A 27404-nucleotide genomic window follows, 5' to 3' on the forward strand; every position below is an offset into this window, starting at 1 on the left:
AGAAACGATCGACCAACATTTCGTCAACTTGGGCGTCGATCGGTCAGAACCCTACCTCTCAGACGCCAAGGCATTCGGTTTGACCGAGCTACCATCTATTCCGACTAATTGGTCTCAGCTTCCTGGATGGACAATTTATCACTCCGATGGATCCTTTGAAGCAATTGACCACCCTCCAGATAATGAGAAGGCTCTAGTCATGGACGTCGAGACTTTTCCTGCCTTTACCCAATGTGCTATCATGGCTACCGCTGCCTCAAGTAGCTCGTGGTACAGTTGGTTGTCACCATGGCTGACAGAAAAAATGGATCAACCCGATCACCTCATCCCAATGCCATCCGATAATCACCGATTGATCGTGGGTCACCACATTGGGTTCGATCGGGCCCGTATCAAACAAGAATACTCGCTCAGAGGTACTCGCACCCGCTTTCTGGACACCATGAGCCTCCATATCGCTACCTTTGGTCTCTCAAATCCTCAACGACCAGCATATATATCATCAAAAAGAAAAACACAGCAAAAACTCGATGAAGATGATCAACTAAAAGACTCTTCCAACAGTGATGGTCTTGATATTGGGCTGCCTGACCCTGACACATCAACCCATACCTCTTGGACGCATGTGGCTTCGATGAACTCCTTAGAAGAAGTTGCCAAGCTTCACTGCGGCATCAAAGTCGACAAAGCACTTCGCAACATATTTCTCGAGAACGACAAATCCCAGATTGTGAGACATATACCACAGCTCTTGGAATATTGCGCTCGGGATGTGAGCGCAACCCATTCTGTTTATCGCAAGCTTCTGCCACTTTTCTTGGAACAATGTCCACATCCAGTCAGTTTTGCGGGGATGCTCCACATGGGCAACCCGTTCTTGCCGGTTGATGAGACTTGGAAGACCTATTTGGAACGCTCAGAATCCGCTTTTCTCTCTAGGTCAACAACGGTCAAAGCCAGTCTCCTTCGTTTGGCCGAAGCAACTCGGAAATTGATGTTCGTCAAGGACCCCGAAACAGGCCGACCTATTTATGAAGATGATCATTGGCTTAAGCAGCTTGACTGGACGCCTAAGAAGGCACGGTGGACCAGTCTTCAGACTGCGCAAGATACACCCTCTAGCTCTGACTCGAGAGATCCCGACAATCCCAGCAAACCTTCTCAAGATACAAGAAAACTGATACCAGCTTGGTTCGCAAATCTACCATGCTCGCCCCAGGGAGACTCTTTTCTCATTGCCCCAGAATCTCCCTTAGCTTCTCTGCTCCTCAAAGTTAAATTCAATGGTCACCCTGTACTGTGGTCCCGAAAACTCGGTTGGATGTTTAGCTTGATTGTAAATCCTGATGCCCCTCCCTCACGTATTCCAGCCGATGAAATCGATCCTCGTGACGTTCCGGAATATTTCGAACTGTCTGAAAATGAGCGTATCTTCAAGCTTCCTAGTTCTACACGACAATCAACTAAACGAGTCAGGACCCTCCTTTCGCGTAACAACTCCAAAATGTTTGACCAAGGCATACTTTCTTCTCCTTACCCAGAAGCTCATATGGCCTGCCGGATTTCCAAAACACGTGATGCACCAAATGATTCTAATGACGAGATTCACGATCGGCTAGTGAAACTGGCCGAGGAAGCCAAAGCCTTAGATTCTCAAAGGGCGAAGCTTGACCCCTGGCTACGTCAGTTGGACTGGACACCCGTGACGGAAGAGCGTAACTTGAGATTGAAGGACGTCGAAGATAACCCTCCTGAGCATTCGGCTACGAGCATTGGCCAACATCAAAATCGAAAAACACCAAAAAGCCTGATACTTCTGGAAGAAGATAAGGTTTGGCCCCAATGGTACTGGTTACTGGCTCGTCGCGGGATCGAAAACATTGGATTAACAACCAAAAGCCAGATGACTCCGCTGTTGCTTCGGCTCAGCTTTTGCGGGTTCCCCTTGTATCGCTCGAAGCAGCACGGATGGGTGTTTCGGATTCCTTTGAACGAGCTCAAAGACCCATACCTGGCCCGAACACCACTCAGTTTTAATTTCGAGCGTGACCCAATATTCGTTAGCAATCAGGAAGATGCCGTCTTTTTCAAGGTTCCTCATCCGGATGGAGATAGTCAGAATGTGGGAAGTCCATTGAGCAAATCTTTCGATAAAGCGTTCGAAAACGAAATCCTCCGCGCCAATCCCCTTTGCATCGATCACTCCTCTGCAAACTTATTGTCCGACTCGGCACACGTGACTCTCAAAGAAGCTGACAGTCAGGCCTTGGCAGATAACGCTCGTCAAGCTTTATCAATGAGCATGCAATGTAGCTACTGGCTGAATGCCTCCCAGCGTATCAAAGACCAGATGGTAATATGGGAATCAAGTCTCCATGAGAAAATGTCTGACAACCCGGAACCGTCTAGACGCAAGCAAGGCATGATCTTGCCCCAAGTGACCGTTATGGGTACCGTTACTCGCCGTGCAACCGAGAAAACCTGGCTGGCAGCTGCGAACGCTAAGAAAAACAAGATCGGCACTGAGCTGAAGTCGATGGTCCGTGCACCCCCTGGGTATACGATCGTCGGCGCAGACGTGGATTCGGAAGAATTGTGGATCAGTAGTGTGATGGGCGATGCCCAGTTTGGAATGCACGGTGCAACGGCAATTGGATGGATGACCCTAGAAGGAACAAAAGTAGCCGGGACAGATCTTCATTCGAAAACGGCCAGCATTCTTGGGATCTCCCGGAACGATGCGAAGGTGTTCAACTACTCAAGAATTTATGGTGCGGGAATTGCACATGCAGTCCAACTGCTCATGAAGGCTGACCCGACCGCCTCGAAGACAGATGCCACCAAGCTTGCCAAGCAGCTCTATGCCTCCACCAAAGGAGTGAAGAACTATCGAGCGGACATGTTTGACCGAAAGTTTTGGTATGGAGGCACCGAGAGTTATTTGTTTAACAAGCTCGAACAGATCGCCCTCGCTGAGTACCCCGAGACCCCGGCACTTAGTTGTGGGATCACAAGAGCCTTGAGGAAGTGTCACCTGCCTAGCGCCGGCGAAGGCCCTGATTTTATGACCAGTCGGGTCAATTGGGCTGTCCAAAGTAGTGGAGTTGACTATCTACATATGTTAATCGTGGCTATGGATTATTTGATCGATCGCTATGGGATTAATGCACGTTACATGATCTCTGTACACGATGAGATTAGGTATCTATCTGCTTGGGAGGACCGGTATCGATGTGCACTAGCTCTGCAGATCGCAAACCTTTGGACCAGGTGCCAGTTTGCGTTCAAGTTAGAGATGGACGACCTGCCTCAGGTAAGAGAAACAAACCTTGCTCCTACCCCAACTTTGAGCGCTTATGATTTGTCTGGTTAAGATTTGCTCAACATGTTGATTCTCATTCCCATATCATGAACAGAGTTGCGCTTGGTTTTCTGCGGTGGACGTAGATCACGTATTGCGCAAGGAAGTCGATTTATCATGCGTTACGCCGTCTAACCCAGACCCGATACCACCCGGTGAATCGCTAGACATCAGTAAGCTCCTCAAGCTCACACCGATGGGACTTGGGGAGTTGAGCAAGCCATTGGAGGTCCCCGATTCTTCCGCGATCGATTCTGCCTGCCTGGCTAAGTCCCACACAGCATTAAAGCACCGCAGTACCCAGCTCGAGTGGCTCGCAGCGCAATCCAGCCAGGACCGCGACGAGATTCGCAAACATTGGCACCGGGCCCAGCAGCAAGAAGAGCAAGCTTGGATCGAGCATGAGTTGCGCCAACGCGCCGCTCCTATGCCTACCAAACAGCCCACCTCACATCTGCCTCCGAAGGACACTCAGCCACTCTACCGTCGTGTTCCTATGCCTCAGAAAATGCCGCCTTCCTCTCTGTCTTCGTCTTGTCATCCTCGCCTTTCCCGCCAGTCTCGTCGAGTCTCCCTCAATCATACCAACAAAAACTGGGACGATGACCCCGACATGTCTGCCTGGAAAGCATTTGATGCTTCTCAGTCAGTCCATCATCCCCTTGATCGTCTCTGAATAGGGCTATTCGTACAGTTTGGGTATAAGATAATCCAAAATTGAATGCTTTCGTTGTTGCTGGTTGATTTGTTTGTTTTAATACGTATATTTTGATGATCAACCCTTTTGTTTAATCCTTCTCCTTTTCGCAAGATCAATGATTCGACTCAACTGTTCATATCTCTTTCTTAAAAATCACAAGCAACTTCTTCTGCTTCATACCTTCCACTTTTCTGGTTAAAGGTGGCCAAAGTTGAACTTCCCCCCAAGTCTACAGTGCCCCCCATGACTTCTCAACTACCCCTACAGGGGTGTTCCAAGTTTTGAAGATTTTTTTTCCAAAAATTCTTTCAAAAGTGGGCTGATGCTGGGCTCTTTTTGGCCCATTTTTTGATGCAAATGTCACATTTCACCAACCAGACCTGGTAATATGCATGATAATAGTCCAAAGTCATTGGAATCTCACTGGACCCACTGCCAAGAGAATAATGAAGAAATATTCTTCACATTGCCACATTCCAAAGAGTGTACTGATGGATATGGCAATCATCAATAACTAAGGAGGTACATATTTACATAAATACCTACACCTGTAGTATGTATGTACATAGATAATTTAGTCTCTAGTCTCTAAATACATAATAAATATTCTATAAGTCCATAGTACATGTCTGTTACCACATACTATGGTCTTGAAACCAGCTGTTCCAAATTTTGCATCTGAAAAAAATGAAACTTTTTTTTGAGGCATTGCACAGACTTCAGAGTTATATTTTTGAGTTCTCCTACGCCTGTAGGGCTCAAAAATGTATAGTTTACATGTGATACATGTCTGGTGACTTTGAACACATTGTTCAAAGTTCAATTTTTTTTTGCAGGTGCGGGGTAGTTGAGAAGTCGTGGGGGGCACTGTACAATGATCCTCTCCTTGCCTTGAAGTCAGTACATATTTTAAATTGGGAAGTCATGAAACTGTATACATGTGTATGTACATAATCCATAGCACTCCTCGCTGGAGCCGCTCTAAATACACCGATTTGACCGGCATCAGCCGGCATCTCAACCCCGACGCTCCGCAAAGCCCCGTTACCCGTACATACAACATAAATATATGGATTAATGTAAATATGTGTGAATGTTTGTACATATGTCTGTAAATATGTACGTATTTATGTATGCGGAGTGAAACACCCTTGTTTGGTTTCGCGCATAGAAATCCCTCGCCAAACATTTGTCTGCCGGCGGACTCTGGCAAGATTTACGCAAAGGGTCCGGCTGGGTCCCGTTCTGTCCCGTTTCCGTTCAGAAATTTGCATTGATCATTGTGCACTCCACTCTACTCCACTCCAGAAGAAGCTACCCCAGATCACATCGTATCCGCAGAACTTTCCACCCGAAGCCACATAACGCAGAGACATGGATCTTTCTCAACGAATAATTATTGTCGGAGGATGTGGAACGTTCGGTCTCTCGACAGCCTGGCATTTATCAAAGCGAGGCTACACCAACATCATTTGTGTTGATCGCTGGATGTTCCCCAGCAAGTCCTCAGCGGGATTTGACCGGAACAAGGTTAGTAATTTATACACTCTCGAATCACCAGTGATCAATTGCTTGAGATGTCAATCCACTGTGCTAACATCAAGCATCTCTTTTAAATTTCTGCCGGATATAGATTGTCAGGACAACGTACGGTGATCCACTGTATGTGAAGTTGGCCGAGGAAGCTATCCAGCTGTGGAAGCAACCCATCTTCAAAGGCATCTTCCACCGAACGGGTTGGGTCTTAGGGACCACCGCTCCACCAACAAGTACAGACCTTGGTACTTCGAGCAATTCAATAAGCGCCGCTGGAGCCTTTGACGCTATGATACACACACATCGTCTCCACGGCCGCACTGACGAAGTCATGCCGCTTCCAGATACCTCCGCATTACAGAACAAATTTTCTGATTTCTTCAGCCATGCTCCCGGATTTCGTGGGATATTCGATGGTAACGCAGGATGGGTAGATGCCGCGCGAGCTCTCGAGGTCGTTGGTCGTGAATGTCAAGCACGCGGAGTTCGGTTCGTCGTCGGTCCAAAGGGTACTGTCAAGTCTCTCATCAGGAATCAAAATGCACACCAGTCGAACGAAGTCACCGGCTTATTGATGGAAGACGGGTCAATATTTGACGCCGACAAAATTGTGATGTGTGTTGGTGCATATACGGAAAGCTTGATTGACATGGAAGGGCAAGTGACGGCCGTGCGTTCAGAAGAATTAAGACATGCTCAAAAATCTTGGTCCAAGAATTACACTTACTAACCCAATTCTCCTTGTAAATATGTCATCACATTCAAAACTCATGACGAACAGGTTGCATACAGCACTGCTCACATCGCTCTCACTCCCCCAGAGCTCAAGAAATATCAAAACATGCCCGTGATCTGTTCGTGTGTTGGACGTAGCATCCAATTCTCTCGATACTTGATTCTAACATCTCCCAACTGATTACGTAGTGGTAGAAGGCCTGGGATATGCGTTCCCCCCGGACCAAAATGGGCACATCAAAATCTGTGATCTGCACGTAGGCAAGTTGGTTCCGCTAAGGGTTCAGCGTCAACATGCTGACACAGCCCTCCACACAAACATTTCCATGCTCTGTACATAGGTCATCCGTGGAAACAAAATATTCTTGGCCGTCCCCAGCCGGTCTCTCTGCCTCGAGATGCAGCCTACCATGAAACAGACACTTTGCCTGATGAAGATGTGTCGGAGGTACGAAGGTTTATCGACTATTGTCTGCCACAGTTTTCTCGTCGGTCTTTTGATAAAACAGCCATGTGTTGGGACACTGAGTAAGCCGTCTCTGACAAGCATCGCTATTATCTTCTTGCGAGACGCTGAGAGTCATTTCCATTGACCTCTTGGTCTTATCTGTCAGATCATTCGACTACGGTTGGATCATCAGCCCCCATCCCTCTTCCCCAAAAACTCTATTCCTAGCAACTGCCGGTAGCGGTCACGCTTTCAAAAACCTACCTAATTTAGGAAAGTATGTCGCCGATTGCTTAGAGGGATGCCTAAGCCCCCCACTTCGGGAAGCTTGGCGGTAAGCGATTACCATTCATCTCAGTATCAAGAATTTTCAAAACTAGCAAATGTTTTTTCATGTTTGCCCGTATGCTGACCTTGACTGTGGTGACTTGCAGGTGGCGCCCCGACCAAGTGGCTTCGACTGCGCCTATAGATCGAGTTGACTTGGCCCATTTAAGCGGCTGGCAGCATCCGTCCGAATACGATTACTCCAATAATAGCTTCGCAATCAAGCCAAAGCTCTGACCCACCATATTTACATTCTTTGCATTCAGAATGCTTTCACTTATTGCTCTGATCAACCCAATATTTTGGGTACGTGTGAGTCTTGTACATACGCAGTCGCAATTTTCCATTTTCTCTTCTACATACTTGGAAATTATTATGCATACTTGAATAGCTCTCCAGCAGTGCGAGAATTGATCAAAATCTTGGTCTTGCATGGAAAACTAGAAAAGAATCATAATTGTTGTAGGCTTGGGTGGACTCTCAGAGCATTTCTGGGGCCTTAGAGCAATTCATGAATTTGAGGGCCTGTATCATGGGCTTCATATTTGCAAAATTTCTACTTTTCTTGTCCTCTACACAAAAATTGAAAATAGGAGGGCTCAAGTTTTGAAATTCTTCACTTTTGGGCTCAAGACTGGAATGCCTTTTGATGATGTTGAGTTTCAGTTCTAAGAAAGATTTAGAGAAATAAATTTGGCAAAATTGAATTTCCATACCCCAAGGTACAGTCCCTGATTGTTGCTTCAAGTCCTTGTGAGGTCCCCCCACCCCCCTCCTCCTCCTTGTAGGGTTTCACAAAGACAATCACACGATTACATAATCCTGTGATGGTCATGAGTATGTATTTGATTAATCCCAATCTTTCCCTTTTCTGTTCCTAGACAGAGAGATTCCAGCCCCCATTCATCTCTCTCCTGAGCTAGGTAAGTTATATTCTTTTTATATCCTTTCCTCTATCTTGTTTAATTCTGAGTGATACTTACAGCAATTCAGGCCCCCATTCATCTCTCTAATGTGCTAGATTTGAAGAAATCCAGCCAACATTGGAACTAGAAACCTCTAGGCGCTAAAGCCTTCATTTTCTGTGCCCCTGTGACAACACCAAGGGAAGGACTCCAAAGGGTTCCCCATTACAAAAATATTGCTTCAAAGTATTTAATTTCACTGATTATGTAGAGGGAGGTTAGCAATATTCACTGATCAAACACAATAGTATCAGTCCAAAAAAGGAAGAAGTTCGTGAAATCTAGTGATATCTGGCAGGGAAGGATGAAGCCCAAATCCTGAGTGACTCTTCTCAATCAATGTCCTAAATTACCCAGAAAATATTTGGAATCGGAGGACTTCAGGGGCTTGAAAAATTGGTAAAGTACTTGCTGCTGCAGAGTGAAAAATTGCAAAGCAAACTTCTGACATCCCCTAACAGGAGGGACTTGTGCCCTATTTCCCCCTCTTATGTAACCTAGATTTTGTATTCTGGTGAAATAAATTTTTGGAACTCAGTTCCTTCCCCCCAAGCTTTGATTGGATGAAATAGCTTATTGTGTGCCCAATCTTTCTAGCCCATGGTTCATAAAAATTCTGCCACCCACAAAAATTCCACAAAACTCCACAAGCCACTTCATATTCAAGCAGTGTTAGACTCACAGTTGCACTAAGCAACTTATGAACACAATTAACAATTTTATGTGTATGTTTATAGATGTCTGGAGATGCTTGAAGCCCAGAAAAAAAACACTTGCTCAAGTACCAAGATTCAGAAGGAGTTTTTCCCATTCTTTCTGGTGGTAACACACAAAGTGGCAGAGGAACTGCTCCACTGCCTTGTTGGCAATTTACAACTTTCTGTCAGTTCTTGGGTGGAGCCGGATGCCCAGGCAGTTTTCCAGTTCATTGGTGATCTGTGGGATGAAAACCCTGCCATGGCTGGAGACAGTATTATTTGGAGTTCCATGGAGTTTCCAGACGTGCTCTGCCATCAGGTCCGCCAACTGCTCCACATTCATTGTCTTTCTGCAAGTTGTTCCACTGTATTTATCAGTGGTCCCTTTTTCTTCACAGCTGGAGCTGTGTCTGCTGGGTTGGGGCCCACAAGAGTCTCCATTAGGCAGGATTTGGCTTGGAGGTGGAGGGTTTGTTCCGTATCCAACTGTCTTTCCATTTTGGCTAGTTTCTTTTGGATTCCTGCTGCTTCAGCTGCGTCCATTGTGGATGGTTTGGGATTGAGGAGTGGGGATATTCAAGGTTTAGGAGATGGTATTGGAGTAGGGATAATGGAATTGGAGATGAGGGAGTGTTGGGTAGGGATAAGCAAGGTTTTGGGGGCAGAGTTGTGATTTTAGAGATGCTGAAGTGCAGAGCAGGGAGAGACAAGTTTTTGTAGTTGGAGTTGGTATTTTCAGGGTTTTGGATGTGTTTTGTTTGAATTCTGCTGTTCTTACAGTTCAGTCTCTTTGTCTCCGTGATATAGATCCTGAAATATGTTATTTTCTCATCTGTGGAGAGAAAGAGAGAGTCTGAGGTCTGGGGTTCTGGGGTTCAGGATCCTCATATGGTAGGCTGCAGGATGAGGAAGGAGCTTGGATCTCCAGCCTCTCAAATATTGAGAGTGTGGTTTTTGACATGTAGTTTTTGACATGTACATGTAAGTTATGTACATATGAGATGCACTGTGGAGTCTGTGCTACAGCTCACAACACTGCCTCAAATTTCACTCAGACTGGACACCCGCACCTGCACCTGGAGGCTGGCACCCACTGGACGGTACCTGTACAGTAAGATGGGTAGTGGGTAACCAGCAGCAATTACCTGTTTTCCATCTCTATTCTTGGTTGAAATAACCTTTGGGAAAGGCTTGAGTATCTGTGGAGAGAGTCTGAGGTCTGAGGTTCTAGGGCTTTTGGATCCAATATGGTAGATTGCAGGATTAGGACAGAGCTTGGATCTTCAGCCTCTCAAACCATGAGTGTGTGGCCCATGACATGTAAGTGATAGCTATGTACATGAGAACCTGCTCTGTGGATCCCATGCTACAGCTCATGACAGTATCCCCCAAACTTGAGTTTATTCATTTCAACTGCTAGCAGTTTCTAGAGTTTTTCTTATATTGATATATTTCATGGAAAAAAAATTAAAACTTCTCTGCATTGAATGTTGAATATCTTCTGATTTAAATTTTGATATGCATATTTTGCTGTGAAGAAGATTTTTATGACACGATACTGTGATATGAAAAGTTTGCATGTTTTAAATTGGAGAACCCCAACTTTGATGCATAAAAAGGCAATTCTTTCCCTCTTTTTACCTGCATATTCCATGTTAAAATCAATGATTCAACTATTATGATAAATTTAGTTGTAGCAGTTTGTAACATATCTTAATTTATTGCTGTAAACTGTAACAGTATTGTAATGTGTGCCCGCTCTGTTACACAGGAATCTTTGTTTTGTGTAATGGCACATGGATATGCCACAATTTTTTTTTTGGATTTATGTATTGAGGGGCCGATGCGCCACCACTCTGATACATAATAGGCTGCAACAGCACTTTAACAGAGGCTCAATAAAATTCAAGGACTACTCATGCAGCTTGACACAACTGTCTTGCATAAGCAAAACAAACCAGCAGGTGAGTCCACATTTCCCAGGAGAGCTCATAAGGTTTTCAGAAAAGGCTTTACAGTTGAGTTGTTGCCAAAGTGCCTGCTTATTCACAGATCTTTTCAAATCTTAATTTATGCAGTAAGTGAGCATAAGCAGTCAAACAATACAGGAAAGTCTATTGGTTTTGGGGCAAAGTGAACCCCACTAACATTTTGATTCAAAAATCATCTCAGTTTAAATTGATGAGCAGAATTCAAGGCCTATCAGAAACAAGGAAACAGAACAGTGCAAGTCTAAAAAAAAATTTTCACACAGGGCAGAATTGTGTTGTATACTATGACCTCTTTTATTGGAAGGGGAATCTTCTTCTCTGTATTTTGTTGAAAGGCTGGGATCCAGCCTGTTCTGTGAGGCTGTGTAAAACACACAGTTTGTTGCACAAATTTGTAAACACATTTTCAAGATTCTCAGGGTGCTATAGCAATCAAAACAACTTTTTTGTTGGGAGAATCTATTTTGAATCAGAATTGTGTACAACAGCAAACAAATTCTGGGTAGATTCCAGAATTTATTTTCATCAAAAAACAATTTTTTCCAGAAACAGGTGTACCCATGTTTCTCCAGCTTTGAGAAACTGTTTCACCTTGCACTCCACTGCATGAGCAAGATGACTTGTCATACCCTCCACTCAATGAGATCTCATCCCGGCTATTGGGTGACTCACCCTGGCCATCAATTCCAGTTAAACACTGTAGAGACTGTCAAATGAAAATGTGTCTGGTGAGAGGCAAACTACGACCTCAGCTATGCTGAGACACATAGTAGAGTGCTGCCTTTACCAAATAGGCTAGAGACACTTGTGGCTGCCAGCTTGGTGGTTGGTTGGTAGTGCTCATGGGTCAATCCAACAGCCCTCCATACTGTGGTGATACATCATGGTAGCAGGCTAACAGACAACTCAACATACACTCCACTCAATGACCGGGATGACTGGTCATACCCTCCACTCAATGACCGCTCATCCCAGCCATTGGTGTGAGATTTCTCACCAAGGCAAAAGGCTTAGCACTCATAAAATTGAGAGAGCAGCCTGGAGCTGAATCAGCTGCGGAACTTGGTAAGCAAAGCAAGCCATCTTCCGCAGTCCAAACCAGCCGCAAGGCGTCGTAAAACTGACACATCAAATTTGATTTATGCAGGTCCGACACCAGCAAGCAACAAAATCAGGCTTGTGGATAACCCCGGCTCCCAGCAATTAAGAGCTAGAATATCAGTCAACACCAAAGGTGAGTGACTGACAATTCAAACTCTGAACGCAAAATGGAAAAGCTAATGCCTCCTTGATAAAAACCCCCAAACCCTCCAGACATTGTCAAAGAGGACAAGACCGACCACACCGTCTACTATCAAAGAGAAGTAGAGAAACACGGTGAGTGGCCGCGTTCCAGACTGGCAGAAAAGAAACAAAAAGGTTAATGAGAAATGCTCTACTTAGATAAAGTAGCGTCGTTACTCAGTCATTTTGCCTAGCACAACTCAGTGGACCCCAAGGGCCAGATACCCAAATTGGGTAAGGACTCCTGAGTCTTGAAGCATAGCAGAGGAGAATAGATGAGCTGATACGGCGCATGTCAATATATTCCCTTTTTGTCAACTTCACACTAAGAGAGCAGCCTATTGCCTGCTCTTAGGTAAATCCTCAACACAATTTCATTCCCTCACTCAGAATAAGTTGTAATGAGATTTACAAATTCTAATTAAGAAATAAAATCTCTTAGTTGTCTGAAATCTTTCAATTGGGTGGAGTAAACCCTCCAGGCTCCAATTGATGAACACTCATCCCAGTCATTGATTAAAGGGTATGCTCCACTTGATGACCAAGTTTGGTTAATCAAGTGGAGTAGTCAGGTTTCTGCGAGGTGTGAGGAGGGACTAGGAGTAATGTGTATGTACAAGAAACTGGTTCCTATGGTACACCAATTCAGGTGAACCTATTTCTCAAGGATACAAAAATAAATGGATGAATTCTTTTCAAGTCTGGGAGCCTCCCAGACCTCAATTTACACAACCGAACACTTAATTTTCAGCATAAAGGAGAATTTTTTCCTCAGACTTTACTATTAGTTTGTTGCTTTCATTTTTGCTGTTCATTGTTTTGGTAGGTGTCTTAATTTAGGAGTTAGAGGGGCATCTAGAGCTCTCTAAATGCTGACAGGAAGTAATCTAGTGGCAAAGTGCTTTTTTGATTCAAGCAGGAATCCATTCCAAAAAAACCCAAAATGTATGGCCGTACACACCCTCAGTTTACAGCAGCTCTTCAACATTTCAAAGATCATCTCCACCTCTGACTCATTGGTGGTGGTTTGGGGTTCAGAAAGAGGATTGATAATATTTCAAAGCTTCAAAAGGGCTGGCAGATTGGATGGAAAGGTCAGGAATTTTCACAGAGGGCAGGAAAATTATGAATCAGATCTGAGGATATAACAAGATTGGGAAATTGGTGGCTGCTATATGGTTCAGAGTAAGTATCACACTTCCTATCATTGAATTTTGAGTGGAACTTGAAATCTGGGGTTGGGAAATCTTGTGGGACATGCCATCATACCCTGAGCACAATACAGCTTAGAATAGCCAAAACCCCAAATAGTGGAAATGAAAGCAATGAGTGTCTTAGGAAAACACTTCCATTTTGAAAGAATTCAGACGACTAAGAGAATTTTATTCCTTAGTAACAGTTTCTAATTACAACTTGATCATAATTAGGTAGAATAAATGAGGGTGAAGATTTACCTAAGAGCAGGCAATTAGGCCGCTCTCTTAGCGTGAAGCTGATAAGGATGGGATGAGTAGATGGACGGCTGTTCTAATGTTTAACCTGCGTTGGTCTAGGCAGCAAGTACCGTTAGTTAATCTATTCTTCTCTCATCATTCCTCAAGACTTAATTGTCCTTACCCAATTCGGGTTTCTGGCCCTTAGGGTCCACTTGGTTGTTCTAGGCGAAACGGCGGAGTAGCGATGCTGTCTTGTCTGAGCGGAGCATTACTCATTAGCTTCTTTGTTTCTTTTTGCCAGCTTGGGACACGACCACTCACCGTTTCTCTCTACTTCTCTTTGGTAGTAGGCGGTGCGGTTGGTCTTGTCCTCCTCGACAATGTCTAGGGGATTTGAGATTTTCATGGAAGAGGCATTAGCTTACCATGTCGCTTTCAGAGTTTCGAGATGTCAGTCGCTCACTTTTGGTGTCGACTGATATTCTAGCTCTTAGTTGCTGAGAGCCGGGATTAACCACGAGCCTGATTTTGTTGCTCGCTGGTGTCGGACCTGCATACATCAAATTTGATGTGTCAGTTTTACGACGCCTCGCGGCTGTTTTGGACTGCGGAAGATGGTTCGCTTTGCTTACCAAGTTCCGCAGCTGATTCAGCTCCGGGCCGCTCTCTCAATTTATGAGCGCTAAGCCTTTTGCCTTGGTGAGAAATCTCACAGCCTCCCGTGCTTCGAGTTGAAAGATGTGAAGCAGGCCCAGGAACCGGTATGACGGATAGGCGAGCAAGAGATTTGCAAATGACAGTTCTTCCTGTCGGTTTAGTGAGGAAATCGGCAACGTTCTCAGTTGTCTTCACGTACAAGGCAAGAATTAAGCCAACCGCTATGAGCTCTCGAACGAAATGTAGACGTATTGACATGTGTTTAGTTCTGAAGCTGTTCTGTGATGTCTCGCTTTTTGCAAGATCCAGTGCGCCTCTGTTGTCAATGTAGACCCGAATTGCCGAGATTCTTGGATGTATTGCCGTCTCTCCCACTAGATTGGCCACTCAAGCTAAATCCCTGCCCAAGTCTGAGAATGCGTTGTATTCAGCTTCCGTCGTCGAGAGAGACACGGTGGGCTGTTTTGAGGATTTCCAGTTGATGAGATGGCTGCCTGCTTGCACAACAAAGCCGGAAGTTGATCTTCTGGTATCCGGGCAGTTGCCCCAGTCCGAGTCCACAAAGGCCTGAAAACCGGCCAGTTGCTGCTTGATGCAGGTCAGGCCAATTTGCCTCGTTCCCTTCAGGTATTGGAAAGCTTGAACAGCTGAATGGAAATGTTTGATTCCGGGACGTTCTAGATACTGCAATAGCGTACTCACTGCATACACAATGTCCGGTTGAGTCAGGATGCTCAGGTAGTTTAGAGATCCGACTAGTGCCCGGTAGTTGATCCTGGTGTCCTCAAACGCCTTGATTTCTCCTGCTGTTGCTTTCTTGAGGTGCTCTTGAGGATTTAACGGACAGGATGCAGGGTGCAAGTTTTGAAAGCCAAATTCTTCGAGTTTGCAATCAATGTACTGGGTTTGGTTCACTTGCAGGCCGTCTCGAAACCGCTCAATGTTCATGCCCAAGAGAAACTGTGCTTGGCCCATGTATTTTATCTCAAACTTGGCTTCCATTTCAGCCTTGAAGACTTTGGTTTTGTCACTAATTATCACCAGGTCGTCAATGTGCGCAAATATCCACGTGGCCGGCTTGTCTGCCGCTGATGTACGCCAGAATACACACGGATCCGACAGAGCTGCTTTAAAGCCAAGAGTGAATAAATAGGAGGAGAGCCGTTTGTACCACACCAGTGGAGCTTGCCTAAGCCCTTATATTGCCTTTTTAAGCTCCAGTACTGAGTTAGGCGGGCATTCGAGTCCAGGTGGCGGCAAGAGCGTGACCTTGTCCTCAAGGGGACAGGTTAGAAAGGCGCTGCGAATGTCTAGCTGGTGGATTTGAAGACCATGGTTGATGGCAAACGACAGAAGCAGCCTGATTCAAAATTGAGTCCGTGGGTCTGTTTGAATCCTTGCGCGCAAATGCGCGCTTTGAATTCAATCACTTGATTCTCAGAACCCAATTTCTTTTGATACGCCCACGTTGCTGGAATGGGGTTGTCCAATTCAACTTGCACGCGGACTATCCAGACGCCGTGCTTGTTCATGTTATCGATTTCCTTCTTTTCAGCCGCTTCCCATTGGTGACTTTTGGGACCGGTCATTGCTTGTTTGTGATTCTTTGGCTTGATGGATACCGTGACAGTGTAGGCTTGCTTCCTCTCCCGCTTTCCGCTGACGATGTTCCTCTGGTCAATGCCGCCAATGATGACTTTAGGCAGTTGAGGTTGGATGTCAGCCTCCGGCGAGGACGGTGGCGCGTCTGCGCGCTCAGGGGAATGTGTTGCCCGCAGTTTTTTGGACTATCTCGCTCATTTGTTGCTCTTCCAGGGTGTCATTGGCTTGAGGTTTGCTTGCAGGAGGTTCTGGCTCAATGTCTTCTTCCTCAAATGGCAAAACTGCTTCAGCGGTGAAGTTAGGCAGTTTTTCCGCGCTGCTTAGAAGGTTGCCTCCTCAAACAGAGCCGCACGCTGGGAATGTAGCTTCATCGAAATGCGCCTGCTTGACGGTAAAGACCTGTTTGTCTTCTATTCTACATATTTTGTAGGAGGAGTAATCATTCTCATAGCCGACCAAGACCCCTTCCCATGAGATTGAGCTAAATTTTTCCGTTCGTTGTTGTTTAGGTTTCACCACCCACACCCTGCATCCAAAGGGCCTGAAAAAATTCATGTTAGGAGTCGTTCTGAAGAGAAGCTCGACCGGGCTTTTCTTGCTCTTTGACAGGGAGGATAAGCAGTTCGTTGTTGCTGTCGCCGTGCGCACGGCCTCTCCCCACCATTGTGGCGCCAAGTTTGCCTGCATAAGCAAGCATTGGGTCATCTCAATCACTGTACGATTCGCTCTCTCCGCCAGGCCGTTGTTTTGCGGAGTGTAGGGCGGCGCCACGTTATGCTGGATGCCGTTGTCTTTGAGGAGTTCGCCTAAAGTTCTGTTGCAGAACTCTCCGCCGCCGTCGGTGACCAGCTTTTTCATTAGATGGCCGGTCTGTTTCTCAAAGAGTCGCCGGAAGTTGTCAATGGCTTCCACGGCTTGATTCTTTTCCTTGAGTATCGCGGTATGTTTGTAACCGGTGTGTTGATCCACTAGGGTCAGAAAATACCTAGCGTTTCCGTTGGTGGGGGGTGAGATTGGTCCGACAAGGTCGCCGTGGATAATTTCCAGCGGGGCACTTGAGGGCTTGAAGTGGCTGGTGCACGGGATTCGGACCGCCTTGCCTTGCATGCAAGCGTTGCAAGCATGGGTTTTCTCCAGGTTGAGCTGCAAGGGAACTGCTGCTGCGATCCTTGCTGAACTGGCGTGTCCAAGTCGGTTGTGCCACCTCACAAAGTCGGACAGTGGTGTGGCCGCCTCGGTCAAGAGTCCGACTACCAAGTTTTCAGGGTCGAGAACACCCTTTATCTCAAGCAAGTCGTTGCTAATGTCGACACCAAATGGCTCGCCGTTGTTGATCTTGACTGCGAAGCCGTCCGCACCTTGCTGAATGATGGCTTTGGTTTTCATCAGCTGGACGAATGACACTAGGTTACGTGTTAACTTTGGGACATAAAGAGCGTCTTTCAGCGTGAGGGTTCCACTGTTGGCTAGCGGAAGAGTTGCATCGCCACAAGCCGTTGCTACAAGGTCACCAGGACCGCTTCCTGTTGCAATGTCAATGTTAACTGAGCTCGTCTGTTTGAAGTAACCGAGCGCAGTTAGCATATGATTGCTAGCGCCGGAATCAAGAATCGTCGTGAGGTGTTGTTTAGGAATTGAGTTTGACAGGTAGCTGAACGAGGGTCTTATGTTGGATTCCGGCGGTGATTCTTGGTGAGAGGCAGTAGTGTGGTAGGTTGATCCCTTTTCCTTCTCTTTCTGATCCTTTTTCTTCTCCATCGCTTCCTGGAACTTCGAGGGGTGGAGTGTCCAGCAGTCTTTCTCTGAATGCTTTGCCGCAGGATTGTGCTTATGGTCGTGGCATCTGATTGGATTGTAAGCTTTCTTCCGTTTGTTGGACGCGTCCGTGGCCAGTGCTGTTGTGGTGCCACTCCCTGAGTTGGTTTCCTGAGCTTTTCGTTTGTTTGACTTTTCGAAACGACCCACCTCGCGCAGACGGTTAATGACGAACTTAGGCTTGCCCAACAAGTTTAAATCACCAAACAGACTCTGCATCAGAAAAGGCCGTTTCTTGGTTATTCTGCTTCTTATGCTACAGCAGATGACAAAATCCGGGACGACCATGGATAAAGATTTGAACTTTGCTAGGCATTCTTCTATGCCAATGATGTAGGCCGCCATATCGTCGTTAAACTGGGTATCTTCCCACTTCGCCCAGACTTTGTAACTCGCTAGGATCGAGTCAGAGGCATACACTGACTTGAACATCTGCCACAACTCGTAGGGGTTCTTCGAGTTGTTTTTCTTGACTATAGTATTGAAAACTCCGTCGGTGAGGTTGGAGCATAGCAGATTGGCGGCCTTTTGCGCCTTGGTCTTGTTCCTTTGAGTCATGTCGGGTAATGGTGGCTCATCAATGAAGTGCTCCAGATTCAATTCTGCAAGAACCATGCGGATCTTCTTTTCCCAGATCTCGAAGTTCTCGCCGGTGAACTTTGGAACCTTCATGGTGGGTTTGCCCCGATGCTGGATTCGCTAGATTCATTATTGGAATCGGCCATTTTGTTGACCTGCTCCTAGTCGATCGAAATAGAGGTGCTGTTCGAGCTTCAAGACTGTAAATCTGAAGTAATTCAGACAACTAAGAGAATTTTATTCCTTAGTAACAGTTTCTAATTACAACTTGATCATAATTAGGTAGAATAAATGAGGGTGAAGATTTACCTAAGAGCAGGCAATTAGGCCGCTCTCTTAGCGTGAAGCTGATAAGGATGGGATGAGTAGATGGACGGCTGTTCTAATGTTTAACCTGCGTCGGTCTAGGCAGCGAGTACCGTTAGTTCATCTATTCTTCTCTCATCATTCCTCAAGACTTAATTGTCCTTACCCAATTCGGGTTTCTGGCCCTTAGGGTCCACTTGGTTGTTCTAGGCGAAACGGCGGAGTAGCGATGCTGTCTTGTCTGAGCGGAGCATTACTCATTAGCTTCTTTGTTTCTTTTTGCCAGCTTGGGACACGACCACTCACCGTTTCTCTCTACTTCTCTTTGGTAGTAGGCGGTGCGGTCGGTCTTGTCCTCCTCGACAATGTCTAGGGGATTTGAGATTTTCATGGAAGAGGCATTAGCTTACCATGTCGCTTTCAGAGTTTCGAGATGTCAGTCGCTCACTTTTGGTGTCGACTGATATTCTAGCTCTTAGTTGCTGAGAGCCGGGATTAACCACGAGCCTGATTTTGTTGCTCGCTGGTGTCGGACCTGCATACATCAAATTTGATGTGTCAGTTTTACGACGCCTCGCGGCTGTTTTGGACTGCGGAAGATGGTTCGCTTTGCTTACCAAGTTCCGCAGCTGATTCAGCTTCGGGCCGCTCTCTCAATTTATGAGCGCTAAGCCTTTTGCCTTGGTGAGAAATCTCACACATTTCACTGAAAATTAAGAGTTTGGGTGTGTAAATTGAGATCTGGGAGGCTCCAAGACTTGAAGGGAAGTCATCCAATTAAGGTTTTCACTTACAAGCCTCAGTCTGTCAGCCAATTTTGCTGGAGAGTTAAGTAATTTCCAAAACCAGCAAGCAGTTCAGTGCAAGCAACCAGCAGCTCTCACCCTCAAATGTGAACCATCCCAGCATAAGAGGTATATTATCATACTATTGAGACTTAGTAAGACAAATGTAGATGTCTGAATTACTGAATCCTGATTGCATGCATTGCAGCTACTTTAGGTACGCAGACCCAAAAGCAATAGATATGGCAACAATCCGCTGCGCCACTTGCCAAAAGTAAGAGAATCAAATTGCCGCTATGTCCCACGGGCAATTAGCGGTAGCGCGGCGACAATAATGCCCACCTTTGCTCAAAACATGTTCAGCGATGGCGAACATCCGCTGCATAAGTGGTGGATAGCAGACGTGTAGCGGGTGTGTGCGACGGCTGCACTTTGCATGGCAGTGGTTGGTGAGCAGAGTTGGTTCTCAGACCTCCTTTCATCTCAGTTAGAATCTTCCGGTGATGGCCCGCAACAGTAGCGAAGAGTTGATGCATTACCGCTATGTCATGTGCGCCATCACCTGAACCCGCGGATAGCGGACATTTATTCCTCTTTCCCTTCTCCTTCCCATCTGCATCTTTTATTATCCTGCTTGATTTCTATCATAGACTCCTCCTCTTCTGTTTCTTTTTTTCCCCCGTGGAATGTGGAAAAGCGGTTTTGGACCGCCGAGCTACCAGCCGATTAGGCTAAATTCCCCTGCGCTACCGCTGAAAAGCACCGATTCACGAATGCTACGCGCTTGCTGATTTTTCAGGGAACCCAAAAACCGAGTAGCCCTGCGAACTGGAGGATACATCATCCAGTACAGCGGTCGTAAGATTCAAAAATCTCTGCGCTGCGCTAAAGGCAGCTTAGCGGCTTATACATTGTTGCTCTAATAATCTCACTCAAGGCGCTTGTCTCATAATTAGTGCCAAATTTATTTCTGTTCTTTGTCGTCATAATGTCAGTTCCCAAAAATCTGATACCCCTTAACCGGTTCATGGCCAGAGCCACGTGTTAAAGACCAACACATGGAGATCTAGGTCTGGCAGCTTCTTGACCAAAATGATATATTTATTTATGTGCAAGCGACATTGTATCTAATCTAATCAAGTCAGCATTTCCCATCTTGCCGGTGGATTGAGTTGCCTTGAATTAATGCTGTGATTAGTTTCAGGGTTTATAATCATCACTGCCGCCGGATTGTTTAATTTTTGAATTGGATGCCATCTACACCTAACCGGAATTGATGTTAATCCTTTTCTTTGTTTGTGAATAATCACAAGGGCAAGCTCTTGAGGGTGAGCCCTTTGGCATCTTCCGAGGCCCATGACTACCCATCGGGTCCCTCGCTCCCCGTTTCCTCTGCTCGGCGCTCATCGCTCGTACGCGATCTTCCTACCGACCTGTGAGTTTCTGTGAGCAATGTTTCTGAAGCACCGCGTCAAAGACCCATTTTCAAAAGCGGATACCATGTCACATGTCATATGGAGGCAGTTGTTTTGTTAAGAATCGTGCTGTGTTTTGAAGCTTTTATAGGAGGTGCAAGTCGTGAGGGGCCAGGGGCACCATAGTTTCCTCTCCACCTCTACAGCTTTTGTTGGTTTGAATGAGAAAATCGGTAAAATGAAAGTGGTGTTAGACTCACTAACTCCAAACCTCTTCTCAGTCTCTCGTGCCATTGCCATCGACCAAATCACTGTGACAGGTGGTTCTGACAACTTGATCTGTACAAGTCGTTTATGGCAGGTTTACGGTACAAAGTAAAGTGCTGGCCTCGGTAAGAGTCTCTCAGGTATCAGACTTTGTTCAATTCAGAGCGCAGTGGATATCTCTATGTCCATCATCTATCATTTGATTGGATGACATTTCCAGGTCATCAGGGCTGCCCAGGGCAGGGAGTCTTGAGTTACATTATGGACGGATACGTGTTTTAAATCCCTCGAATAGCATCGCACCCTATGCTTATCTTGACACAGGGCAACCAGCCCGGTTCGGGGGGCTGACTGCGACTTGTCTCTTCAATCCCGCATGTATGCCAGGTCTCAACGAGTCCCGACAACATAACCAGGCGTAAGGAGACCTACATAAATATAAAATCGAGCTCCGGCTCCTCAAACCGGTATGTGTTTGTATATTTACCTAAATCGATATCTCAACGCCCTGGCTCTTGCTGAAGTGGTTTCAAACGCAGTCAGACCCCCAGATACAATACATACTGTGGTGGAGAGTCCGAAAGATAATGATTTAAGAACGTGCTTCAAACTTCTTTGTATTTTTGTTCAATGACGTTCAAGAGGAAACGCAAGGCTAGAGATATGTCACATGAGAAGTTCATCGACATCAATCCCAGGCGCAGGCGCATTGCTCCTGCAACTTTTATCAGGGAGTGGAACACTCGGCAGTACAAGGCCAGCTAAAAGGTGACAATACATGCTGGAGATAAAGCGATTGTATGGGCCGATCGGCCAATAAAATTGCTATTCTCTTCCGAAACTGGTGTATTTGATTCCTGTTGCATCTTGCCAAGCGGATGGATAATTCTTTTGGCCTGGATGGCTCTGGATCACGTTCATAACCTCATCGAGGGGTTGATTAGCAGGGGAGGCTTGGCTGTGCTGCTTACAATTTACATAAACATGACAAATTTGCGTGTGTGGGACAAGTGTGACATCGATCTACAATCCTGGGGCTTGTTGTAACACGACGTATCCAAGGAGAAATGGAAAGGGCCATATGCCTGTGAGAAGACCCTAAGGCAAGCACTGCTAGGACGCTTATAGACAGAGGGGAAAGAAGGTGGACTGAAATTCAAATGAGAAACACGATTCCAAAGCAAAACAATCAAAACAAGCAACAGTCCATCCCTTAGCTTGTATCGATTCCCATCAGCGCTCACCAGCAGCAGCAGTACTACGTCACTCCTTCGCAGTTGCTCTTATTCATTTTTATATCCGGCTTGCCGCTTCTCTTCCTCTGCATAGGCAATCGACCTACACCTTACATATCTAGATACCAACATCACTGCTGGTCTATAAATCCTTCTCATTGCAGTAGAGCATGCTCAACTCCACCGTGATCAATCCTTTCTGATCAAATTGTTCACATCAATTCCTTTGGAACTCGTCACATCCTTTGCGGTCGACTTCACGTGGTCAAGGGTAAGTTTATGGCCGTGCTCGGTTTTCCTATTCATTTAATACCACTGCTCTCCCAGCTCTTCATCCTTTCCAATATTTCCGGTTCAAGCATCCCAGTTGATGATACTCACAATCGGAAAAAGGCAGAGAAAGTCTCTGCTGGACGAGCTCGTGTTGAAAACTCCCCCTGCCTTGCGGTCGACGAGTTAAATGAACCTCGCTACTTGATGACCTCCTTTCCTCCAGTTCTCTCTTGTGGTGTACGTGGATTGATACCCAACCGAGGAGAGGGCGTGCCCGTCGACGTGTTTTGATTCTCATTCACACCATTTGGAAAAATGATAATGAACTGTCTCCGGCGGTTCAACAAGCCGAGCCAAATTCACTTGACCTTTTCAGTTCTAAGATCTATTTATCTCTCATTGTGCACTGCCCCAGTCGGAGTAGATGGACACTTCTCACTGCCAGTTTGACCTCGGAAGGATAATATGAAGCTTTATTTAAATATTATCTGCTCAAACGATTGTCAAGCTCCGAGCTGAGGCGTCCGTTTAATATTTACCTCCCACACTCCACCAATTCACACTGGATAGAAACATGAGGAGAAGGGGAGAGAGAATACAAGTCAGGTCAGATCTCGTATCCTCTCTCCCCCTCCTCTTCCTTTGGGTCTGGAGTCGAAAGATACGTGTATAAATAAACTGCCCTTCAACCTGAAACATCTCTCAGCTTCAGAAACGGCGCACTAGTGATCATTACTTCTCCTGCTACTTGAAGGTTAACTCAGACCATTCGTATTAAAATGAGTCGCCATCTTGCCTGTTCCTCGAAATCGATCTAATCCACCCTTCCTTCTGGTTACGTCACACAACCGGCTATAGTGTCTCATTTATCCCTCTTCTCAGAATTTGTCTCTCCTCCGCCAAGCCAGTCCTCCGTTACCTGCAGCGCTCCACATACTGTGCTTGAAATGTCTGTAAAACAACCCCAAACTCCGCCCATGGCATTTCCATTCCAGACACGCTATTTATTTGATACTGACTTCTTCATTGCGACTTGCTCCTGCTTCTTTTTATCTGGATCCTAGTTGTATTGGACCCAGCCCAACGGGACGTGTCCTTGCCGAACCACCTATTATTTGTTCTTTCTTCTGGTTGAGAGTTCAATACGTCAGCTCTGGTAAGCTGGTAAGTGTGGGATGATCTTTGCATTTTTCTACTCCTTCGTCTCTTCTTTGAATTCTCCAACCTCTTGTCCATCCTTCAGCTTCCACAGTTTTTTTTAACTCCTCTTGAGCTGTTTTATGTATTCAATGGGCTACGAACTCACGCTGAGTTCGAACCGGCTTACATGCGAGTTGAGCCACACTTGATACAATTACCATCTGCACTCACATCGCGTTGTTTTACCAAGTCATATACTCTGGTGACGAACAAACCCATGATGAGCCGGGCAAAGCAGATCGATTCCGCCCAGCACCCCGCAAACAAGATATATGCATACCCCGACTCCGATAGCAGTGATCACGCATCTTGTACTTGATTGCTGTTCAAATTCTGCACTTCAACTTTTGACTGACAGATCGATCCTGCCAGATCCTGCTCGTTGTCTTGACCTCTCTGCCGGTTTCCTCAAAAGCACTGATTGCTCTCCATGCCCATCCATTCTTGGCATCCCTCAGCATACCCACATTTTGAGCCTCTGCTTTCGCGCCTTGTCTCTCGACTCGGCTCTTCTCATCCCATACCTGGAGAATATCTGCTCAGGAGTCAGGAGTCATACTTTTCATTTCATTCCGGCCAGTGATATTTTAGAGTGTAGGTGCACCAGCTTCTCATCAGTCGTCTGCTTGTGATCACATCGGCACCCATATTACTCTCTGTTTTCACGTGGTCTATCCATATTATGTAATCCGCCAACACCACATAAATTTGCCTTGATGGTGCATTCTGGTGCATTTTGTTATCAGCGACTTGGATTGACAGTTGAACTTTCTTCTCGGTCAAACCACCGTCCAGGTGACGTCCGCATCATCTACCGTACCCATCACCCCAACCAAAACGAACCCGCACAGTTCGCAACGCCCGTTGACGCTTATGCCACGTTCAACCCTCCCCCCAGCTCACGCGGTGGCAAAGCCCCATCTGTTTTGTGTCTCATTCCCCAGTCTCAACTGTCCATGATGCGGATTTGTTGCTTCTATGGGTTTTAAACCCCGCTTTACTCACCCAAACACGAAAGTCAGCATATTGACGGTGCCTACAGCAACTGGTCAGATCTGGCCGCAAGAGTACTTTTATATATCAAGATCCTCTTGCGTTTGGGATTTCGCGGTGCTGACAACGGAGCAGTTCAGCCCCAATTCATTCACCGCGTTGACATCACATCCGATTTCTTTACCCAAGTAATCCTCCTTGGGATTTCACCATCCCGCTCTTCGTCATTCCATCTTGTTGAGGCCGTCCTTACCTGTGATATTAAAACGCAACCGAAACGCCGATTAATTGGAGTCCGTCATTGCGTTGTTCAGCAATCAAATCAATCTCGGCGCCATCTATTTATGTATATTCACTCCGGCTAGCAAGATGTATACTACGCATCTCTTTCTGTATCATCTCACAAGAGTTTTCTTTTTTTTTTTCGCCTCATCGAAGACTTCATCCTTTTCCCTTTTCTTTATGGCGAAATCCAGTGCACCGACATCCAGCTGACTCCGTCCTTTGCTTCCCTTTTATTGCATTTTCCGACGTGATTGACTGATGTCCGATAGCACTTGACATTCCGAGATGGTTGCTGAAGTTTCGACTGCTAGCATTCAACCGCATCAATACCATCATCTCAATCCTTCGCTTCTCTCGACGAATAGATTATTGCCACAAATTTTAACCAACACTGAACGTTCCTCTTGTGCTTCGTCATCGTCATCCTCCTCGTGTGGATCTAGCCCAGCCACGACTCATACCAGTGCCGATTCATGGAATTTGAAACCTCAAACTATAACTTGCAAGCCCAATCCACCCCCGGCGCGAAGAAAAAAAGCAAGCCGAGCATGTGGGCATTGCCAGAAGGCACATTTGACGTGTGATGATGGCCGGCCATGTCTGAGGTGCACAAAGCGTGGACTATCGAAAACCTGTGCGGATGGGGTTCGAAAGAAAGCCAAGTATCTCAGTGACTATGATGACGCATTGCTAGTTCGACCGCACCCGCCCATCAAACGAACTTCTGAGGAGCCCTTGGAAGTCGAAGGTTGCAAAAAGGTTAAGGTCGCAACAGATGATCATGACTGCCGCCTGAGTATCTCCTGGGCCGACCTAGACTTGCTCGAAAATGTCGGCATTTCCCAATATCCTAGTGCCGAAACCCCGGTCTTAGCTGGGTGCGAGGCAATTGGTTCAGTCAGTACTTCCGCACAAACTTGGGCGCTTGGCGGCCTTGAAGAATGGCTGGCTCGATTCGAAAGTGGGGTCAGCTCAAGCAGTTCTACCGCTCTTGATAGCTTAATTAACCTCCAAGAAAATGTCACACAAATCGACCAACCGAGTGCAAGTAGACAAAGGATGCAGGAATGGGTTACTCGAATCAATCGACTTGTGGAAATCCGGAAGCTCACCATGAACATCACTGCTGACGATGAATGGATGCTCAAGAGAAATCTCGACCGATCATTGATGGTATGTTTGCTTTGCTCTGACGGAAGCAAATAACACAAATTAGAAGCCTAGAGCTGACCTGCTTTGTTTGTGCGTCCTACCTACGATTCATCTTTTGGCCATCCATCGGCTGCCTGGATCAGGAGTTAGAGCGAGTGATATCTCTCAGCGGGACTCCAACTATGATTTGGAGTACTTCTGGTGAAATTTTAAAAGTTGGGGATGAATTTTGCATGTTGACCGAATGGAGCCGAGAGGATTTGGTTGGAAAACACATCGAAACTGTAAGCAATTCCTGTTTCCATCCGGGAGTTATTCCACGATGACTGCGCATCCCTCTCGAGCTGAAGTTGTGGAAAAAAACCTGCTTTTGCGTACTTTTGACAGGTGTTTGAACCAGAAAGCCTGGAGGAATACCTAGAATTGGTCGAGTCCAGCATATTTCCTGATCAGGAATCACATCGTCATCCACTGCGCCCTCGGTCTCAAGGCTCAAAGACTTCATCCCGAAATTTGCCCCAACGATCTGCCTCGTCAGCCTCTTCCTCCTCAATGTCATCATCCCCGTCTCTATCTGCGATTCCCCTCATCTCGTTATCACAAGCCTCCGATCAACATTCGAACCGAGGCTCTTTTCCCAATGATCGCCCGGACTTGACTGCGTCGTTTTCCCAAAGCAAGACTAGTGATCAAAGTCAAACTGAAAGCGAATGTAAGGAAACTATCAAGTGGTTTGGAATCCGCAAAGCGTGTGGTCAAGAATCCATTGGTTGTAGTTTTTGTTTCAAAGTGCGAAAAGATCTGTGAGTAATTCATGTCTTCACCACAAGAGAGCCAATGCGTTTAACTTCAAGACTTGATCATTAATTCAAACCTGTCATTGTTTTCTGCTTGCAAACACCGGTTTTCAAGATTTGATTGCCCTTCAACGATTATAGGAAACTTTTTGCCAATCCTAACCCGAGCGTCTTATTCCGACAATTCTTTGTGATCATTTTGTTATGGCATTCGAACTAAATCCACATGATCAACTCGTTATCTGCATTTTTCTCGTTTCCTGTCATTCGCAGTATTATGATCATTATTATTGTTCGCCGTCGATGTATGACGCTTAGAGAAATAGTGCTTTGGGCACACGGTAAAAACAACCATAGCTTAAAGCTTACTCGTAGTTATTTCTTGGCCGTTTTGTTTTCCAAACTTACCCAAAGGTCGATTCCTATGTTCTTCCATCATTTGTCTTTTCTTATATTAGTTTCCCATTGAATATTTCTTAGCTTTTTGCCCACAAAACTGCAAAACAAAAAACACTCATTTTTCTTCTTTTTGGGTTTGATGAGTTCATGGCACATGGCTATA

The 27404-nt window shown here is 45.9% G+C and overlaps 3 protein-coding genes across 3 annotated transcripts; all 3 read left to right on the plus strand.

The window, feature by feature from the left end:
* Positions 1-241: 241 nt before the first annotated feature.
* On the plus strand, positions 242-4037 carry PtA15_12A490 (uncharacterized protein; the record flags this gene model as incomplete). The annotated part of the gene is made up of 2 exons (XM_053162104.1): positions 242-3313; positions 3417-4037. 2 exons carry the CDS (start codon positions 242-244, stop codon positions 4035-4037), a joined length of 3693 nt encoding a protein of 1230 aa, XP_053026055.1.
* A 1398-nt stretch (positions 4038-5435) lies between these two features.
* On the plus strand, positions 5436-7344 carry PtA15_12A491 (uncharacterized protein; the record flags this gene model as incomplete). Its single annotated transcript, XM_053162105.1, has 7 exons — positions 5436-5591; positions 5695-6267; positions 6379-6451; positions 6522-6593; positions 6674-6860; positions 6947-7114; positions 7215-7344. 7 exons carry the CDS (start codon positions 5436-5438, stop codon positions 7342-7344), a joined length of 1359 nt encoding a protein of 452 aa, XP_053026056.1.
* Positions 7345-25178: 17834 nt separating this feature from the next.
* Positions 25179-27036, plus strand: PtA15_12A492 (uncharacterized protein; the record flags this gene model as incomplete). Its single annotated transcript, XM_053162106.1, has 4 exons — positions 25179-26066; positions 26189-26329; positions 26433-26848; positions 26958-27036. 4 exons carry the CDS (start codon positions 25179-25181, stop codon positions 27034-27036), a joined length of 1524 nt encoding a protein of 507 aa, XP_053026057.1.
* Between the last annotated feature and the right edge of the window lie 368 nt (positions 27037-27404).

The sequence above is a fragment of the Puccinia triticina genome, chromosome 12A (assembly GCF_026914185.1).
Source record: "Puccinia triticina chromosome 12A, complete sequence".
NCBI classification, from domain to species: domain Eukaryota; kingdom Fungi; phylum Basidiomycota; class Pucciniomycetes; order Pucciniales; family Pucciniaceae; genus Puccinia; species Puccinia triticina.